Raw genomic sequence first — 19,759 nt, forward strand, 5'->3', positions numbered from 1 at the left:
AACTATCTAGAAGTGGAATTGCAGTAAGTAAACATTTTCTTTTTTTAAATTAAAACAATAAAATTATATCATTGTCTGACAGAGTTCAATTCACCTTAACATTTAAAGGGAAGAGATGACACCATAAGTCATAGGTCAGCCTAAAACTAAAAAAGGGCATGTGGGCTTTCTACGAGCAAGCAAATTACGACCCCCTTTAGGTCTAAGCTTTCTCTGAGCACAGTGAAGGGGCTCAGGACTCGCTCAAGGAGTGGCTTAAAAGGAAATTAAGTGACAGCTGGTCAGGCTCTGGGTGGGCAGCCAAGGCTGACACCAGTGCAGCCTCCGCATTATGAGAGCCATGTTCTGGGTGGGTCTGGGGCCCCTGAGTCCCAGGCTATTATTCCAGCTTTGCAAGAAATGTTATACTGAAACTCAGCTGTGAGTTGCTAAAAATAAGGCTAGAGTGTAACGAAGCTCCTCGCAAAAATTAATGTGCAAGTAATCATCAGCATTACATATAAGGAGTTAAATAGGAATAATTTCTTCAATGTTCCAGTCATGCTTTCTCATTTGATTATAATGGTTATCCATGACTTCAGCTAGATTAAATCAGCTGTTGTCAACTAAATGCATATCAGATGTAAATAATGCCTCACCCTGTCTTGTTTCTCTGCAACTAACTCCTCAATCCCAGAGGGAATTTCCCAATTCAGCATCTAAGACTGATTAAACATTTGCTGCAGGAGCTTAAAAAAAATGATTGTGTAATTTTATTATATATATACAAGCTAGATAAAAAATAAATTACAACCCCCGCTGGGTGCTGAAAGTTTGGAGTCAAATCTTCTATAAGGCAAAGAAAATGGGGGTAATAATTAACCACTTCAGAGTTCATTAACAAATTAAAGTTTCCTGTCTCAAAGTTTCATGATTAAGCTATGAGGTCACTAACCATCTTGCAATTACCCACCATCTAACCAATCATCAACCCAAAGGCGACATTTTCATAGTTCTTCATAGTCTCCCTTTTCAATTTAATATTTAAGAAAGAATAGAAATTAGAAAATATGAATTTACAGAGAGGAAAAAATAAGGGAAATGTTTAAAGTATTTTACAAGGCATTTGGCCCACCTAAAATTACTATGTGTTTTTGGCTCTCACAGCTTATAATGGGCATCTAAGTAGTTTCCTTACGGCGTGAACAAGGTGGGCAAAGGAGTGGATTGACCCACTTCCAGTTTGGCTGGTAACTCAACACATGGTCTGCCATACCAAAACCTCCCGACAGAAGACAAAGGGCAAGGTAAGGAGGATGCCAGCCTGAGAGTCCCGGCAGCTCTGTGGTCAGAGCTAGCTTAGGAGTAACTTGCACTAGAAAGCAGGAACTTTGGAGTCCTTGAGCAAATTACCTACTGTCTTTGGTTTCTCATCTGTGAAATAAGTACACTTTCCTATCTGAAATCTGGAAGCTGGGCCCAGGCCTCTTGATCCTAGACCACCCACTCAACGCCCTGTCCTGGGGCTTCCTCTTTCTAGATGGCGATGGCCCTCCAGCAGTGCACAGGCCATCCGTATTGGTGCTACTCAAAGGCCTGCCTAGCCCTTGGTTTTATAGCCTTGGAAAGAAAGGCCCAGGGGACAGTTCTACATTTCCAAATTTTACCTTTGGAAAATAACAAATAATGTATTAAAGAAATACCTGGGGACTTCCCTGGTGGTCCAGTGGTTGGGTGTCCACCTTCCAATGCAGGGGACGCAGGTTCCATCCCTGGTCGGGGAACTACGATCCCACATGCCACGGGGCAACTGGGCCCATGTGCTGCAACTACTGAGCCTGTGTGCTCTAGAGCCCAAGCACCACAACTAGAGAGAAGCCTGCACCCTGCAATGAAGAGCCCGCGTGCCTCAACGAAAAGATTCTGCATGCCACAACTAAGATCCTGCATGCTGCAACTAAGACCAAATGCAGCCAAATAAATAAATAAATAAATACCTGAAAAGAATCTAAATGCAAATCCATCTGATACACATATTTGTCTGCCAATAACACCCATTACCAGGTGGCTTCCAAAACACCATTTCAAAAGTTGGCAAATGACCTGAAGAGCATCAGGTCCTAGTCTCCTCACAGCTGAAGGAGGCAGCACGAGCTCTAACAGCTCCATCAGGAAGACATCGAATGCAAATTTGGACTGAGATGACCAGCCAAATCCAAGTTTCACTACCTCCTTTCTTTGGAAAGAGAACTCAGCTACTGCCAAAGAGAGTTCCAGCCATGAGGATGCACCTCAAGGCCTTCACCCACAAGGAGAGTGAGGCTACCACGCCCCTCCGCCATCCCCACCCCAGGCCCACTGCAGCAGGGACACGCAGCCTCCAACAGCTGAGTCTCCTGAAGCACTTCCTGACGTCCTGGCTGCCTCTGACTGCCTCGCAGACTAGTGCTCATCCAGCGAACCTCTCTCTTCACTTGGAATGAGACTCGAATTGCGGTCTGACAGCCCTCTCAGCCTTTCCTAGCTCCTTTCCTAACTCCTTTTATGCAGACATTTCCCCTAATAATATCTTTGCACTTTTAGTCCCATCTTGGCATCTGCTTCTCAGAGGTCGAGACAACATGTCATTCATCCACACATTCATTCACTCAAGGAATATTCACTGAGTGCCTACGATGTTCCTGACACTTGTCAGCTGCCCTGGGGAAAGGGGTACGGGACTGCGAGGCCCCACGTTCCCAACCCTGCCCCTCGGGGTCATGAACTGCTTCCCTCTCTTTGGCTTTTACCATGTGCTGGACATGGAGCTGAGAGCACATCACAGGCCTTAGCTAATTTGCTTTATTCTTGTTTCATGGTAAAGGAAACTGAGACCTAGACAGATTGTTGCCAGGGTCTTCCCGGATAGGGCCAGTTTTTTTACTCTAAAACTCATGTTTTATACCATTAGGCTATGACATATCTCCCCAGTTTGGCTGACAGCTCTGAGCACTTTTTTTCTGGTTCATGAGGGCCGGGGAAACAACTTTCTTCAGAGCATTCACAGTCTTACACAAGTTAATAGTGATGCTGTTTAACTCATGTAGAAGGGGAGGTCCCTCATCTGGTGCGAGTTTCCAGCTCATCTTCACTATGACAAAGACAAGAGAGGATGGACAAAGCCCTCGGCTTCTCTGCTCTTCACCACCACAGCCCAGCTCTGGCAAACTGACGGAAGGTGGCCGCATACACCCAAGGCTTCTCCTAGAGGCCGGCCACTGGAGGGTCAGCCTCACCAACGCACATGTCATCCAAGAGCAGCCTTCTGCAGGCTGATGCAAACTCATACCGTGATCTCCAAGGTCAGCTACGGTGTCCTCTACACTTGACCCAAGTGTGCCAAGCTCCAGGGAAGGAATGGGCTGAGACTCAGGCAGATTCTCTGAAGCTGGGTCATCAAATTCCTTGCAGAAGGTAATGAACAATTCATGAGAAGCTGATCAGAGGAAACAGCATTACCACAAATGAAACAATATTCTTGTTTAGAAGATGACTTAGAAACAAAAGCCTACCTAATCCTTTCCCTTAAACATGATAACATTTTCAAATCTCAAGAAGGCAGCTTGGGATGAGAGGAACAGCTCTGAATTAACTCGGCAGGTGACCTTGGGCAAAGCACGTAACCTCTCTTGGCCTGAGTGTCAGGGTCACGGTGAGGGTGAGGCGGGCATGATGTCCAGCCCTGCTCAGCTTCCTCGTCTCAAGACTAGAGGTGCTGGCTTCGATAATGTCTTTTAAAGCTCTCCTCCAGCTTTAAAAGCTCTGTGATTCTATGAATTTCAATTTCCTAAAAGAAAGAGATCTAAGAGGTGACATGAAAGAGTTTCCACTTCAAAAAAATAAAAGTTAAACTTCTCAAATGTTTCAATAGGCATTTCAGCTAATCACTCTGTGTGTGTGTGTGTGTGTGTGTGTGTGTGTGTGTGTGTGCGCGCCACCCAGAGCTAATGCTGAATTGACCTGTTTTCCTGGATAAATGGCTTTCATGGAGAACTATTCCAAGAGCGTCTTCTTATCAAAAGGAGAAAGTTCAAACTAATCTTCAATGAATAAGTAAAACATAGCTGTGCTACACTGTGATGTGGCATCTGTGGAAATACAGTCATAAAATATTTTTAAGAAGTCCATTTTATGTACTGTATAATAATTGTTGCAGGAGGTGAAACTGGCTCCACATTTCAAAGGATCACTGATAGTGCAAAAGGCAGAGACTGCACGAAATGTGCCTTTGTGTGCACTTCAGAAATTATTTGAAAACAAGTATTTGGACTCTCAGTTGACTTTGATTTTCTGAGGTTCTCTTTGAAGAGAACAGAATTGTTATAATTGCTTCTCTTAGAAGGAGCAAGACTTGATCTGCTCTTTGATCCCCAGGACTATTTCACATTTGGAGGCATGATCTGCCACACAATTTTCACAGAAACCATCACACATGCATATACCCCAGGATAAAAGAAAGACTGGGCTTAGTGTGTGCATCGTGGTATCTAGTTGTTTTAAGCTACCATCCTTTAAAGAAATGGTGCCAACATGATTCCACAGTCAACTACGCTTCAAGATTTCAAAGCCCAAATTCAGTGGAGCAGAAAATGCCTGCCAGCGTAAAAGGCCCCATCAGTCAGGATCTGAAAAACAAAGCAAGCCACTCTCCTAAATGCCCCAAAGAATTGTTATAACATTTAAGAGGTGACACAGCCAGCCTGTCTCTCCCCTAACTGTGATTCTACCTCCTACAACTGCTTTTGAAATATAATGAGGTTTGCTTCAGCCAGCCAGACAGAAGGAAGAGGACTAAGGAACAGAGACCCAGCAAGAGGAGGAAGAAATTCAACCACAAATGCGCATCTGGGCAAAGACAGGAATGTGTGCCTCTTCCTTCTCTCCTTCTTAATCATGTTTTTCTTTAGCCTCTTGCATCCGATTAATCCAGCTTATTTCTCACATTGTATTTCATCCTTTTCAGCTCACTGAAGCCTTTCCGTGAGATGTCTAGACCCTTCAGTCCATCTGCAAAGTGTCAGCTCCCCCTCCTTGGTTCTCTGAATATATTATGCCTGCCTCACTCCTGTGCCTGTGAATGTAATAAGACTGGTCTCCTCTCTGCCTGGCCTCCTCTCTCCATCCTCCTCCAGGGGAAACAAGAAAGCCTTCCCTCAGGTTACCCCTCCTTTTCTTCAATTCCCATTAAATGCTCTTTTTTCCTAAAAAGATTATAAGAAGGTCCGCTCATCATGGCTTTTCCAGATTCTCCTTCATCTGAAGCTGCTTTCAAGAACTCCAATTTCTGTCCATTACTAATCAGCATGTGGTTCTGGCCCAGCAGCATAGGAATCACCAGGGAGTTTGTTAGAAATGCAGCATCCCAGGCCCCACCCCAGACCAGCCAAATCAGAATCTACATTTCAACAAGACCAAGAGGTGATTCAGGTACATTTTGAAGTTTGAGAAGCATTGCTAGAAAACATAAGAATTTGGAGGACGGCTAGTAGACTGTGGACCTGAGAGGTCAAAGATGGTTCTCCTGAAGAGGTGGTGACATTTGAAAGAGAGAAAGTGGGATGCTACTGATGGGTCAGAAGGAAATGGCTGATGTAACTGCACATGGAGGGCGAGAGACCTGGGGTGCTGAACAACCCTGCGCGCTGGGCAGAATCAGCCCAAGGAGGGTCTTCTCTTCAAGAGCCAGGGGCTGCCTGGAGTACTTCCTGCCCCCATCAATATGCAACTTAGGAAACTTGCTTCTGGAAAGCTCAGAACCAAAGATGTTGGTGATACTGAATCTTACACGACCGAAGAATGAACCACCATCTCTGGTCAAGACAGCGGCAGGCACCTCCCGCCTGCCTTTGCTCCTTGCTGATGGACGGGGGTGGAATTGGGAGAAACTAGGCAGACACTGTGGAGGTTATGAGTTGGGACTTCATAAAATCTCTGTGAAATCCTCACTTTCCTCATTTGAACTGGGCCAAGATCTGGACTCCCATGTTCTGTAGGATAATATAGAGCAAATAAAATCTTAAGTGACTTTAGAATCCCCCAAGGGCCCTAATTTATAGAAGGGACAGGACCCTATACAGTGCTGTTGCTTCACACTACTAGTAATCATATTGGAAATGAAAAAGAACACAGAAATGATTATTTTTAAGGCCAATGAAGAAAAGCAAAGAAGTTAAGTGAGTTATCAGACATTAAAATGTAAGATCATACTTGAAACTACATTTTTATTTGCCATATGCTAACTTTAAGAATAAAGTTATTTAGGCTTTATAAAACAAAATATTATCACGTCTGTACTTCTCAATTTCCAATCTCTGGGGGTAAAATCCCTTAGAAGCAGGAGACCCTGAGCATTCCAGAAAAAAAGTCCTGGTTTTTATCAGCTTATTAAACAAGTATTTTACATATATTAACAAACGCAGAATTCTTATCATCATGCCAGACTCTTGTTGAGGATGTGTGGGAATCTGCAGTCTCAGTCCTGAGGGAAGATGACCCACCTCCACAAGTCATCACTTCAGGGCCTCGAAAGTATCTGGGGAGCTGAAGGAGGGTGCTCAGTGTTTGCAGGGGGCTTGGTGGTGTCAAGACCCTTCCCTGAGTAGGGGTCTGACACTGCTGCCCCTCAGCAGGCAACTTCTCCACCCTAAGGTTCTGTGAGCAGGAACCATCCCACCCCCATGCCTCTGAGGCCAGCTACCCTGGGAGTGAGAGATGGTGGAGAACAGGGGTTGGGATGGAGCAGTGTCAGCTGGGTACACACTGTCTGCTAAAGGGCCCAATGGACAGAGACTCCTAAGGTCAATGTAGGCTGGGCCCCCATCTGCTCCAGCTTTGGGTTTTCAGAACTCTAAAGCACTCCCAACCACTAAGTAATTGAGAAAGGTGGATCACCAATCAGAGGGAGGCAGAAAATAACGTTCCCATGCTCTGCCTTGTCTGCGAGTGAGCTCTGCCCAGGGCTCCGGCACACCCCAGGGTGCGGAGCCCTCTGATTACTGAGCTACAGTAGAATGAGCATCCCCAGACCTCAGGGATCATCCCCACAGCTTCAGGGGCTTGGTTCTTCCTGCTAAAGGAAAGAATCTCCCTCAGATGCAGGGATCACCAATGAACAAATAACCAGAATTTGAGACAATAAAGTTTTCCATAAAAAGGACTCCTTCCCCAATTGCTTTTACCAAAGAGCTAAGAGGTTGGTGTTGATGTCTATTATCCAAATACAACCCTGAAGAAAGACTACCTTAAGTATCAAAATCTACACCAAGGCCAGTGAAGATATTTTTAACCATTAGGGAATGGTATGCAGAGGCTTGGGATGCAGAGGACATGAATTTGGGGTGCATTTCATGTGAATCTGCAACCCTATTATTGGATATGTATGATAATTCTCCAAAGTTTGAAAGGGGTTATTAACACAATGCATGATGATATGGATGGGAGACAGAAAATAAAGAGGGAAAGAACGAAAAATAAGACAGAAAAAGAACAGTGGACTAAAGAAGCAAAGCAACAATAGCACGGCTGAAATTCAAAATTAGATAGACACACATTTGTTCTGCAAAGTCATACTTTTAACTCCTCAGTTGTTCATTCAGTGCAGATTAAGTCATCCTTACACAGCAGGCACTTGGTACAGCTGCTTTGAATTAGTGCCATCACTAATTGTTGGCCTACGTTCTAAAACAAATCCCAGTCCAGCCTGGAATTGGGCAGAGTTGGTCTGGATGCTTTTTTCCCCCACCTTGTCCCTTTTCCTACCCAACTGGCCCCATGAATCTGAAGAATCTGAGGCAAGAAAAGGTCTTTTGTAAAATTGAAAACAGAAGCGCACTCACGTGGAGCACATCCACAGTCAGCTGCTGGAAGTTCCGAGATCTCAGTTCTTGCATTCGTTTGTTGTTTTCTTCCTATTTTTCTTCCACAAGCTTTCTGCATAAAGTGAACATAGAAAAAGAGCTTCAATTTGCTAAAACCACATCTACGTTACACAAGTGTGATCCCTGTTTCAAAAGGCAGACTGGGGTGTCGGGCAGCCAGGCCCGCGGTCTCTCCTTCATCACGTGAGTGCAGTGCAGCCCCACTCGATTTTCCTTTAAAGCACTCAGGATGCTGGCTCTTTGTTCACCCTCAAGAACCCAGAACTCAGGGGAAGAGGGTGGTGCCATCCCTGTGTGCTCTCGGCCTGTGCTGACAACAGACAGGAGTGTGTCTCCGATGCCCGCTAGAGAGCCCAACACATATGAATAACTGGATAACAAACCCATAGACGCGGAAAACAGACCTGCATTTCAACGAATTTATGGAAAAGAGTATGAGAGCCACTGTGAAGGGGAATTTTTCTCAGACATTTTCTGTTTCCTCTACAATAGGAGAGTCGAATTTAATAGACCTGCTATTAAACTGGAGGAAAGATTTGAGTTCTTGTGATTACTTGTATGCTAATTTATACTTAGATTTCTTGAAAAAATCACTGAATATCCCTGTAGTCAAATTTTCTTGTCTATAAAATGGGTACATGATAACGCTCATGACAATGAAGTCGTTTTCTACCTAAAACACATGACCTTTCTCGAATCCTAGAAACAATAATCAAAACCACTCCAATGCAATTTATTCATAAAATCAAGAACAAACTTATTTAAAAATCATTGCCTTTAATAACAAAAATATTAAATGCCGTGAGGAAGATCTATGATTTTTTTGCATATTAAAAAATAGTTTTAATTTGAAAAATAATTTGTAATGTGCAAGTTATTAAATTGCCTTTTTAATCTGTTCCTGTCAGAGATTTAATCTTCCTTTCACCCTCAACCAATGACATGAACCATGGTACCCCGGAAATATCGCCATTCCTGAGGTGTTAGAAATAGATCTGGGACTGTGAGTTGATGCAACAGTCTAAACAACTTTCGTGACTATATTTCTTCAGCAAAATCCACACTTAGTGGTGTACTGGTTTGCACATATCTTCCAACTGAATGATATCACATTGGTACCTTGAAAGTGACCATTTACACCACAGAATCAGCAAACAAATTAGTAGCTACCCCTCCAGCCCCCACAAGCCCAGAGGGGGTTGTAAAACATTCACCAGCACACGACTGCCCAGGAAGCACTTTGACAGAAATATTTTCCCACATTTATTAAAGGAAACATGTGTTAAGGGAAAATCATCTCTCAGGTTCTTACTTGGTTCATCATGGTATTCACTGTAAGTACAAGGACACCTAGAATCATTTTTCAGGTACATTAACAAGGTCATAAATGGACAGATTTGAGTTTCAGGTCTTTTTTTGTCTCTCTAGTTCTTTGTTGGGGCTTCTAAGCCACCAAAAAATTGGCAGAGGAAGAAAGAAGAAAAATTGGGAAATTGGGTCACATACCAGCTGAAAAATCAGTCTTTGAGAAATTGGGAGTTTGGGGCTCTTTGGAACCCCCTTTTCATGTGTAAACTCTAAACACTTGTGATCTCTCACACCAGCAGCATGCCCTGAGCAGACTGTGAAGGGCTTTACCTGACAGAACAGAGTTGTTTCCAGGCTCCTTCCTAAAGCCAGCAATTTCCTGCAGGTACAGAGCAGCCAGGGCTCTGGGCAGAGGGGTTTAGCAAACACCTGGGGAGTGTGGACAGAATAGTGAGGCCACCATATCACCCCCTCACGGTGCTGTGTACAGAAGGTGTCAGCAACAAAGAGGCTTTGTCTGGAGGCTGACCTTATATTTTCATTCCTAATAACCTCCCTGATATTCAATCCTTCTTTTCACACAAGACTGAAAGCCTGCTATTAATAGTGCCTGGCATCCAATAACCATCTATGGCTCAATAACCATCTTTTGAGGGAATGAGTGAATGAATAAACTGATAAATATATAATGAGAATGTGCATTTTCTTGTGGTTTTTGCTTTTCTTCAGCAAATTCCTCTAGAGCCCTGGGAAGCAGCCCAGGGCCCAGGGCACTAAGGGAAGGTCACTTACTTTAGCTTCCTGGCCTCCTCATCAGCTGCCTGTACCTTCCTCAGCCGCATCCTCTCTCTTGGTGTCATCCTCTGTACCTTAGACAGCGCCCGCAGGGTCTGCAGGTGGATTTTTTTCTGCCTATAGATAATAAAGATTCCCACATGCAACCCATCCCAAACATGCTCAGAAAAATTAAACAAGTATTTTACAGAAGTATCATTACACTACTGAGAAGGGAAAAGCATCTCAAGACATGCCAAGCAAAAACTAATAAACTCTGGGTAGGTAATTAGCCAAGAAGGACTGTGGCAATATTATTGGCAATATTTTTTAAATTAGATTTTTGTTTAAAAGCAAATTATGTACTTTGCAAATTTCTGCTCATTTCGTTGCCTATGACTGGTTTTTATAGTGTAAGACAAATTAGGATCTTGGCCATTAGGGAGTAAATAGACTGGCAGACTAATTCAACCATGTGGATAAGACATCATTTTGTAATTAGGCAGGCAGGGTTTGAATCCCATCTCTACCACTCATTAGCTCTGTAGCCTTGGGCAAGTTACTGAATTTCTCCGAACCCCAGTTTTCTCATCCATAAAGAATGGGCTATCCTGAGTATTATATGAGATAACGTATGTACAATGCCTGACATATAAAAGTATCCCAAAATTGTAGTATTATAATAGCTAAAAGTTACTGAATATGCCTTATCTTCTAGGCTTCATACAGTAGGTATTTTTATGGCAACATGGCATAGTGATTAATTGCACAGTTAAGAACATTCTCTGGGTTCAAATCCTAGCTCCCAGGCTACATGCTGTATGCCTTTGGGCAAGTTACTTAACCTCTCTATGATCATTTAAATAATAATAATAATAGTACCTACTTTGTAGGGTTGTTGTGAGTTTAAATGAGTTAATTCATGCAAAGAGCTTATAACAGAGCAAAGCATATGGTCATTACCCCTGAAAATGTTAGCCAATATTATTCGAGAGCCTCTTTCTTCAGTTAAAGAAATGTGCTTACATTAACCATGTATTGAAAGGTCTGCAACCACATTCTCAATGGCATTTGCTTCTGTGCCTGGCTTGGTTAGGGCCCAATAGCGGAATGCCTTTTGCACTCAACTCCCTCCTTAAGAAACACTATGAGGAAACTGTAATGACCGCTGTAGGCAGTTCTCATCCCTCTGGAATACAGTTCAGACCAGAGCCTCCAGGGGCCATGCAGTTTTCAGCAATACACATGCTTTATTTTGTAAAACCAGATAGAGCCCCTCAAAACAGTCATAGATCTTGAAAATAACAGTGAGGATTTGAAATCGATATCTCACAATGTGAAAGATCACCCGAAGAACTAGATTCGAGCACACTATAATTGTAAGCACAGTCAGGCAAACTTTTCAAAACTGCAGTACAAAATGATAGTTAAGGTTAGTCCAGTATTTTAAAAATAAGATACATACTACTCCCACATATCTTGTTAATAAAATAAAATGAGAAGTTCCAGGCATTCTTGAAAAAAATAGGTAGTAACCCAAGAAAACTAGGTTATAGGGGCATGCTTAAATATTTATCTCCTGAGTTGCAGGGTATTTAAACTGGAGATCATGCATTAAACAAAGACTGAATACCTTTGATGGACCAGTTCCCTCAGTTTGAATGTGGAGATGGAAAACAAACACAGCACAGTTGAGAAACCACTGGACTGGGGGTTAGAGAAACATATTTGTGTAATTTGGCCTTGAAGATCAAGCTGATGAGGGCTACCATTCTTACTTCACTGCCCTGCACAGCTCTGGGAGGGACTGTCATTCTCATTGGGTCCTCACAAAATTAAATAGCGTTTCTTCAGCAAAATTATAGATTTGGTCTTATCAGTGGTGTCCCCTGGAATTGTGCAGTACACAGCCTGCACAGCTGCACATGGCTGTTCTGACATAACTTAGTATTCTGGGCCCTTGAAAGTTATGGCATAGAAATTTTGAATGAGGTAGGAGAGAGAAATGAGATCAGGAAAAAATTATGGCTCTTTGTGAAACACACATTCTCTAGTTCTTATGTGTATCTCAAGAAAGTAAATTTTGGCTTATTTTCAATTGTCCCAGGACTCCACAGTGTCAGCTTTTCAATAGATACTCTGCCAGTTCCTCTTAAACAACTAACATGTGAAAGCCATTTATGCTTAATCTGAATGTTCATTAGCATAAATATCACTAAACGTTTGAGAGATGAATTTCTCTATATACTTACAATGCAACTGCAGAGCTACCCTGCAGATATGTAAGCTGTGCAGAGGTTTAAACTTTTATGATTTCAATTTGCTACCACCTGGGGCAAAGGGCTTTGGAACGTCAAGTTACTGAAGCTCCTTAATTTCTTGGCAAGACTTAGATGAATTCTAGGATACTCCATGCTGTTAGCTTAGCACTAATAGATTGTTTAAGACAAATGCATTTAACATTTACACACAGTGGGCTTTTTAAAAACAAAGCAATTACCTACACAGCATTAATTATATAAGTTGCCTCCTTCTGACGATTCAAATTCTTGTCTTCCAGGGTCATTTCCGAATATCGGCACATCAGGTGCTGAAAAAAAGAACAGCCATAACATACCTTAAAGACTCTTCAGGGACGAAGAGGCATAAAATGACCAGTAGCCTTTTCTGATGTGTAGTACTACTGACCCGTGTCTGAGGCTTGAAATCGAACCCACTGGTAACTATTTTTCCTTCTGTAACAGGTTTAAAACATTACACAGCAGCTCCTGTGGGGTCAGGCTCCTGTCCACCTTTCCAACTTCATCTTGCTCTGCCTGCTCTCTTGCTCCCGGTCACCCAGCCACAGGCAGGCCTTCCCTCAGCTCCAAGAACACACAGTTCTCTCCCACCTCAGGGCCTGTAGTGGACGATGTCTCCACTCCCAGTGAAACCGAACAGGACCCTGTGAGGCTCCTGGGCACAAAAGCCTTTCTGTGTCCCCTATTTGTAGAGACTAGGCTTCAACATCCATGACTTTCCCTGGGTTCCAAAGGGCAGGTTCAAACAGTTGCTAATCATTGAAGGGAGGGAATGCAGAGAGAAGGGAGGAGCAGTTAAGAAACAATAGTGCAGCCTTGGGACAGGGTCCTGGTTCTGCCTCAAGGGATTCATGTAACAATACCTTTGAGTTCTTCTGCAGAACTAAAACCCCCAACAAATGGAAGATGTTAACTACTTGACGAAGCATTCTTCATTCCAGAGAGAAGGTCAGAGTTTGATAACCTGGAGAACCACAGAAGCTCATCAGGAGACCACCTGAGGCCAGATTAAAGGAGTGCAGGCCCTGCACACACCACACCCTGATCCTTAACAGCAACGCTGCCCTTGCACCACTGCTATAAAACTCCTCACCAAATCCCCCTGAGCTGGAACACACAGTTTTGAGGGCATGGGTCTTCTGTGTCCCCCTTTGCCTGACAAAGCAATAAGCTATTCTTTTCTACTTCACCCAAAACTTTGTCTCCGAGATTTGATTCAGCACTGGTGCACAGAGGCTGAGTTTTGGCATCACCAGGGCCAGGACTAGGGTGAGACAAGCAAGGCACTCACCTCAGGTACAAATTTAAGGGGCACAAAAAACTCAGTAACCAAGATAAATAATATTTCAATGCAGTATTATAAAAAAATCAATATTAATGACAAAAAGCCTTGGAGAATATGATAGCAAAAGTTTAAAAAGCAACAAGACCTGTCCTGAACGTGCACCATTCTACCTCACTTTCTTAACGAGCTGAACTTAGGTCCGCTCGCCAGCAAAGCCAATTTAATGATACCAGGTCGTGGTGAAGGAAAGTACAGCGTTTATTACAGGGCACCAAGCAAGGAGAATGGGTAGCTAATGTTCAACAGACCCGAACTCCCTGATAGCTTTCAGGGAAGGGTTTTTAAAGGCAACATTTGGGGTGAGGGTTGCAGCTCATGGACTTTCTTCAGATTGGTTGGTGCTGAGGTAACAGGGTGGTGTTTTGGGAATCTTAATCATCAATCTCTGGGTCCAACCAGTCTGGGGTCTACATGCTGGTTGTCATCATATAGTCACCACCTGGGTAGGGGTCCTAGTTTCTGCAGAACAACTCAAATATATGCATTAGATTATTATGTATATCCCTTGGGGAGGAACTAGGATTCTGTTTTATCACTGAACTGTTGTTTAGGCTACCATTACTTTTCTTGCTTGACTGCTTTTCTTTTGTTTCTGCATTCCCTCATTCTCTAATTAGTAACTACTTGAGTCTGTTTCTTGGAACTCAGGAAAGGCTTAGGAGACTAAAGCCTTTTTCTACAAACAGTGGACACTGTTTCAAGAAACAGTGGACATGGAGGGACTTTCATACCTGAGACGGCCCTGCAGGGTCCTGCTTGGTTTTAGCTCCACTTTCATCCTAGCCCCATTGGATCCTGTCCTTGAACATTTGACATTTTGTTACTATGGACTTTTTTTAGCATTACTTTGGGTTTTTTTAAAAAGCACTGCATTACAACATTATTTATCTAGATTACTGAGTTTTTGGTGTCCTCTTTAATTTTGCACCAGGGCAAAGGCCTCATTTTTCTCACCCTAGTCCCAGGGGATCTATTGGATGCCTTTTGACTTTTTTGTTTGTTTGTTTGCTCAGTCACCCTTCATTGTGGTTTTGATCCCAACAACCAGCCTCTTTTCAGAAGTCTGCCCTCAGGCAAGTGGAGAGCTATACTCAGGGAGAGCTGAAAGCACCAGGGAGCTCCCACCACTTCCCCCTCTTGTCCTGCTCATCCCACATCTTTAGTGCTTCCCCCTCCAGGGAACATCACCTAAGTCAGAGTTTTGTACCACCCACTCCCCGTGATCCCAACACTCTCCCTCAGGCTCTTTGTAAGGCGCACTGCTTCTCACCATCTCACTGATGTCACAATGTCACCTGCTCCTTCTCTGACCACCAAAGCCCTTCCTTTCCCTTATTTCACAGCATGCTATTTTCTTTCTTCCTAGTTCTTCTGATAGTTTACGATTATTTTATTTACTTGCTTACATTTTCTTGGTTACTGGGTCCTCTTACTAGCAGTCAAGCTTCAAAACGACAGGAGTCATATCTGTTCCTATCATTTTGGCACCCCCCAGTGTCAGTACAGTGCCAGAGCTCAACTAATGACTGCACATCAAGTCAGCATCCCTGTTTCCTGTGCCTGAGAGCTGGACACTGATGAAAAGGTGTGCCCATTTGTGAAGGTGAATGACTGCTCTGTGGGTCCACTTAAAACTATTCATAAAAATTAAAGGAAATCTGCCTGAGGGATTTGTATTGTAAAAGCCTATGAAGTCTAAAAACAAGGAAACAAACAAACAAAAAATCCTGAGAGGACACCATTTGCTTTTTGCTTACCATTGAAGGCAGATTCTCTGCATCAAAATGTTTAATCTACAGGAAAACAAAATAAACTCAGCTAATCAATAAAAACTATTAGTAGGATACAAAATGAGGAGTAGAATAATAAAGGCCCAATGAAACCCCCAGATTTTGTATCATTAGTAGTACATTCTTGCACTAGCAGGGATACACTTACAAAGTGTAGAGGTAAGATTTGTAAGCCAAGAGCTCTAAGGGTGGATGCTGCAGTTAGGCAAAAAATCACAATCCAAACTTCTCACATCTGGGGCACCAGGGAACTGGAGTTCACACACCTTCCTTGGCAAAGAGATTGTCTACTAATAATTTCCTCCAGCTTTAAAAAAAAATCTTGTTTCTCCTTTCTGACTGATTCTTACTGCATCTTATTCCCACAGCATATCTACAAGTCCTAGAAGGTATATAAATGCTAATATGTGCTTCCAGGTATCCCTCTCATTTTAAATACCTGTAGTTGTTCATCAATGTAAGGAATTTTTAAAATTTCTATAGCAGATGGTCTCAATGAAGGACTCTTGTTCAACATGCTGTAATGTTTAAAAAGGAAATTATTGTTCAAATGAACTAAAATATAAGTACAACTTAAAATTGCTTCTGCAGCAATACATTTCTTTCCGTAGCTTTCCATGATGACATTCAGCTGTCTTGGGTATCTCTCAGGGAGAGAAGGAATGTCGCCTTCAACAATTTTTATAACGATGGATAAGAAATTGGAGCCAGTGAATGCCTGATTCATGCAGCACATCTCACACCAAAAGCATGCCAGAGACCTGAAGACACAAAAAATTTGAATGAGGAATAAATGTCCTCTTTTAAATTTGATCATCATACAAAACCTCAGATGTGTTAGGGCATTGGTTGTGAGGCACTAACATACACTTTGTTTTCTATTTAAATACATGTTTACTGAAAAAAAAAGGAAAAAGTGAAAAAAGAAAGCACAAAATATAAGTCTGAATGAACACTTTTTGTCAGAAGAGAGCAAACAATCCAACAGGAATATGCCTACACATAGTAGGGACTCAATAAATATTTGATCAAGGTAGTAAGAAATTTTTGAATCAACCTCTTTGAAGGAAAAGTAAAATGCAGGTAAATATTGTCTTCCTAAGGCAGTTCAATTAATGTTATATATGCAAAATAAAATTTAACTTTATTAGCCTAGCCTTCCCTCTACTGTGTATCCAAGCATTCTGAAAAGGAAGCTGGCATCTTTATTAGTTTTCTAAATAGAATCCATTTGCAAGTAGGGTGGGAGAGTGGCTGCCTGCAGCACTCATTAATGTGTATAATTCTCCCTTCAGGAGTATGAAGCAGAATATTAAAGTTCTAGATCAGTCCAACACTAATTTGTGTTAACTATGCAAATCAGTCATCTCTAAACTAGCAGAAAAATCTTTTAAATAATCTACATCATTAAGAAAACCAAGGGGAAATTTCTGCCTGAACTTAGTGTTAAGAAAGAACTTTTCTCCTGAATAATGGGTTATTTTTATCTTCTGGCTATCCTGAATTATGTAACTAGCCAGGTCTCCCTTTTCTTATTAGTTGCTTGAAAGATCAGAAATAAATTTGCCGTTGACCTTGTGTAAGCTGTGTTTTATGTAACTTCAAACACTGTCCTGCTTTATCATGAAAGGCAAGGTATATATCAATAATACATACATGAATACATCATTTTAACCATTTTGTGGGTGTTCAAGAAAATTCTGTATATATACACTGAAAATGTTTCTGTTCCAGTAAATAATAATAACTCTAAAAATTTCAAACTGATTGGTACTTTACATATTACAAAGCACTTTCATATATATCTCAACAGAGCATCATAACTTTCCAGTGTAATAGAGCCAATATTATATTTTTCCCATTTTATACATGACAAAACTGGCTCAGAAAAGTTAAGTGACTTGGTCAAGGTCACACAAGTGACCTTGATTGCCTCTTGAGTTATGTATTTTTCTTTCCAAATCTGAGACTATTTCCATTATAGAATGCTAGACAGAGACAGACATTAGGAGAAATCTCACGATATTGACTAGAACACCAAGATCAATGTCAACCTTACAAATTATGAAAATTATTTGAAGCTCAATAAATTTTCATCCATCTGTAAGACTATTAAATGGTATTTGGTATAGTAGCACATATTTAGATTTCTATACCCAGAAAAACAATTTTCTTCAAATAAAGGTGAAATAAAGACATTTTTAGACCAAGCAAAACAGAGAATTCATACCAGCAGGAAAGCACTAAAATCCTAAAAGGTAATTCTTCCAAAAGAAGAAAGATGATCCCAGACAGAAACAAGGAATGAAAGAAGGAATGAAGAGCACTGGAAAAAGTAATTTTGTGAATATGTTTAAATCAACATTAACTCTATAAAACTTAACTATCTTATGGGATTTAAAATTTTGTGGAATAACATTTCATGACAAAAATAATGCAAAAGATAGAAGAGGGTAAATGGAGTTAAAGTATCATAAGGTCCTAATATTACTGGGAAAGTGGTAAAAGCAGTAATTTTTACTAGACTGTAATAAGTCAAGAATGCATGCTATAACTGCTAGGATTACCACCAAAAGAATAGTAAAATAATGTATAACTGAAAAGCATAAAACTAACAAGTTACTAGAGGGAAAAAATATCAAACAACAAAATTCAAATTAAAAAAAAAGAAAGAGGGACTTCCCTCGGGGTGAGTGGTTAAGAATCCACCTGCCAATGCAGGCGACATGGATTCGAGCCCTGGTCCAGGAAGATCCCACATGCCGTGGAGCAACAAATGCCTGTGCACCACAACTACTGAGCCTGTGCTCTAGAGCCAGTGAGCCACAACTACTGAGCCTGTGTGCCACAGCTACTGAAGTCCATGTGCCTAGAGCCCATGCTCCACAACAAGTGAAGCCACCGTAATGAGAAGCCTGTGCACCACAACAAAGAGTAGCCCGCACTCTCCACAACTAGAGAAGGCCCACGAGCAGCAACAAAGACCCAACACAGCCAAAAATAAATAAATAAATTTATTTAAAAATAAAAATAAAAAAGATTTTAAAAAGCAAGAAAGGACAGAAAAAGGAACATAAAACAAATGATATTTGAAGATTAAAAAAGAAGACAAACTGTCATTAAGCATTTCAACATGATTGTATACATTAAAAAGGTCAAAAGACACTACAAACTATTAGAATTAACAATTGAATTTAGCAAGGTTGTTGGATACAAAGTCATTTCTATAAGCCTGCAGTAAACACATTTTAAAAACAAAATTAAAAATGTCATTTACATTAACATCACAAAATGTCAAACACGTAGAAATAAATCAAACGTAAGATGTGCAAGACCCTACACTGTAACCTCAGTACATTGCAGAGAGAAATTAAAGAAGATCTAAAAAAAAGAAGAAAAAAAAAATAGGGAGGGATAGATCCACACTCTTGGATTGGAAGGTTCAATTTATGAAGATGTCAATTTTTCCAAGAATGACTTAGTGCAATATCGATTCAAATCCTAGCACACTTTTTTGTGGGAGTTGACAAGCTGATTCTAAAATTTACATGGAAATGCAAAGGGACAAGGGTAGCCAAGGCAACTGAAGAAGAACAAATTTGGAGGTCTTTTATTACCAAACAGCAAGATTTATTATGAAGTTTCATTTCTTATGAAAGTATGATATTGGCGAGGAAGAAAAAATAGACCAATGGAACAAAATAGAGGGCTCAAAAACAGATCTGCATATATTCAATCACTTGACTAATGCAAAGATGAACTGCACTGTGGTAGAGGAAAAGATGATCTTTTTAATAAATTATGCTAGGCCAAGTGAGTATCCATATGGAAAATATTGTATATTGACTCCTGTCTCACATCATACACATGCACAAAAATCAATTATAGGTGGATCTAACTGAAAGATAAAATCATAAAATTTTTAAGAGAAAACAGGTAAATGTCTTCCTGATCTTGGCATATGCAAAGATTTTTTAAATAAAATGCAAAAAGCACTAACAATAAAGTTAGGGACTGATACGGTAGACTTCATTAAAATTATAAACTTCTGTTCACAAAAAAACACCATTTGGAAAGTAAAAATGAAGATACAGAGTGGGAAAAGATATTTGCAATTCAAATATCCATCCAAGACTGGTATCCAAAAAATTCCATAAATCAAACAATCAATCAATCTTCTACAAATCAACAAGAAAAAGGAGAGAATCCAAGAGAAAAATGGGCAAAAATTTGAAGAGACACTTTTGGCCCCAAATCATGAGATGTTTAACATTATTAGTCATTAGAGAAATGGAAATTAAAACCACAGTGCACAGTCATCAGAATGGCTAAAATGAAAAAGGTAAT

General features: G+C 41.1%; 1 protein-coding gene across 1 annotated transcript in view; it reads right to left on the reverse strand.

The window, feature by feature from the left end:
* Nucleotides 1–19,759, reverse strand: part of NEK11 (NIMA related kinase 11) — a gene marked incomplete at its 3' end in the record, with an annotated part of 277,731 nt that overhangs the window by 158,481 nt on the left and 99,491 nt on the right. The window contains 6 exon segments of the mRNA XM_082393620.1: nucleotides 3,308–3,422; nucleotides 7,854–7,925; nucleotides 7,929–7,947; nucleotides 9,996–10,115; nucleotides 12,482–12,567; nucleotides 15,852–16,173. Coding sequence (XP_082249746.1) covers nucleotides 3,308–3,422; nucleotides 7,854–7,925; nucleotides 7,929–7,947; nucleotides 9,996–10,115; nucleotides 12,482–12,567; nucleotides 15,852–16,173 — 734 coding nt within the window.

The sequence above is a fragment of the Balaenoptera borealis genome (genome assembly GCF_965194805.1).
Source record: "Balaenoptera borealis genome assembly, chromosome: 5".
NCBI lineage: Eukaryota > Metazoa > Chordata > Mammalia > Artiodactyla > Balaenopteridae > Balaenoptera > Balaenoptera borealis.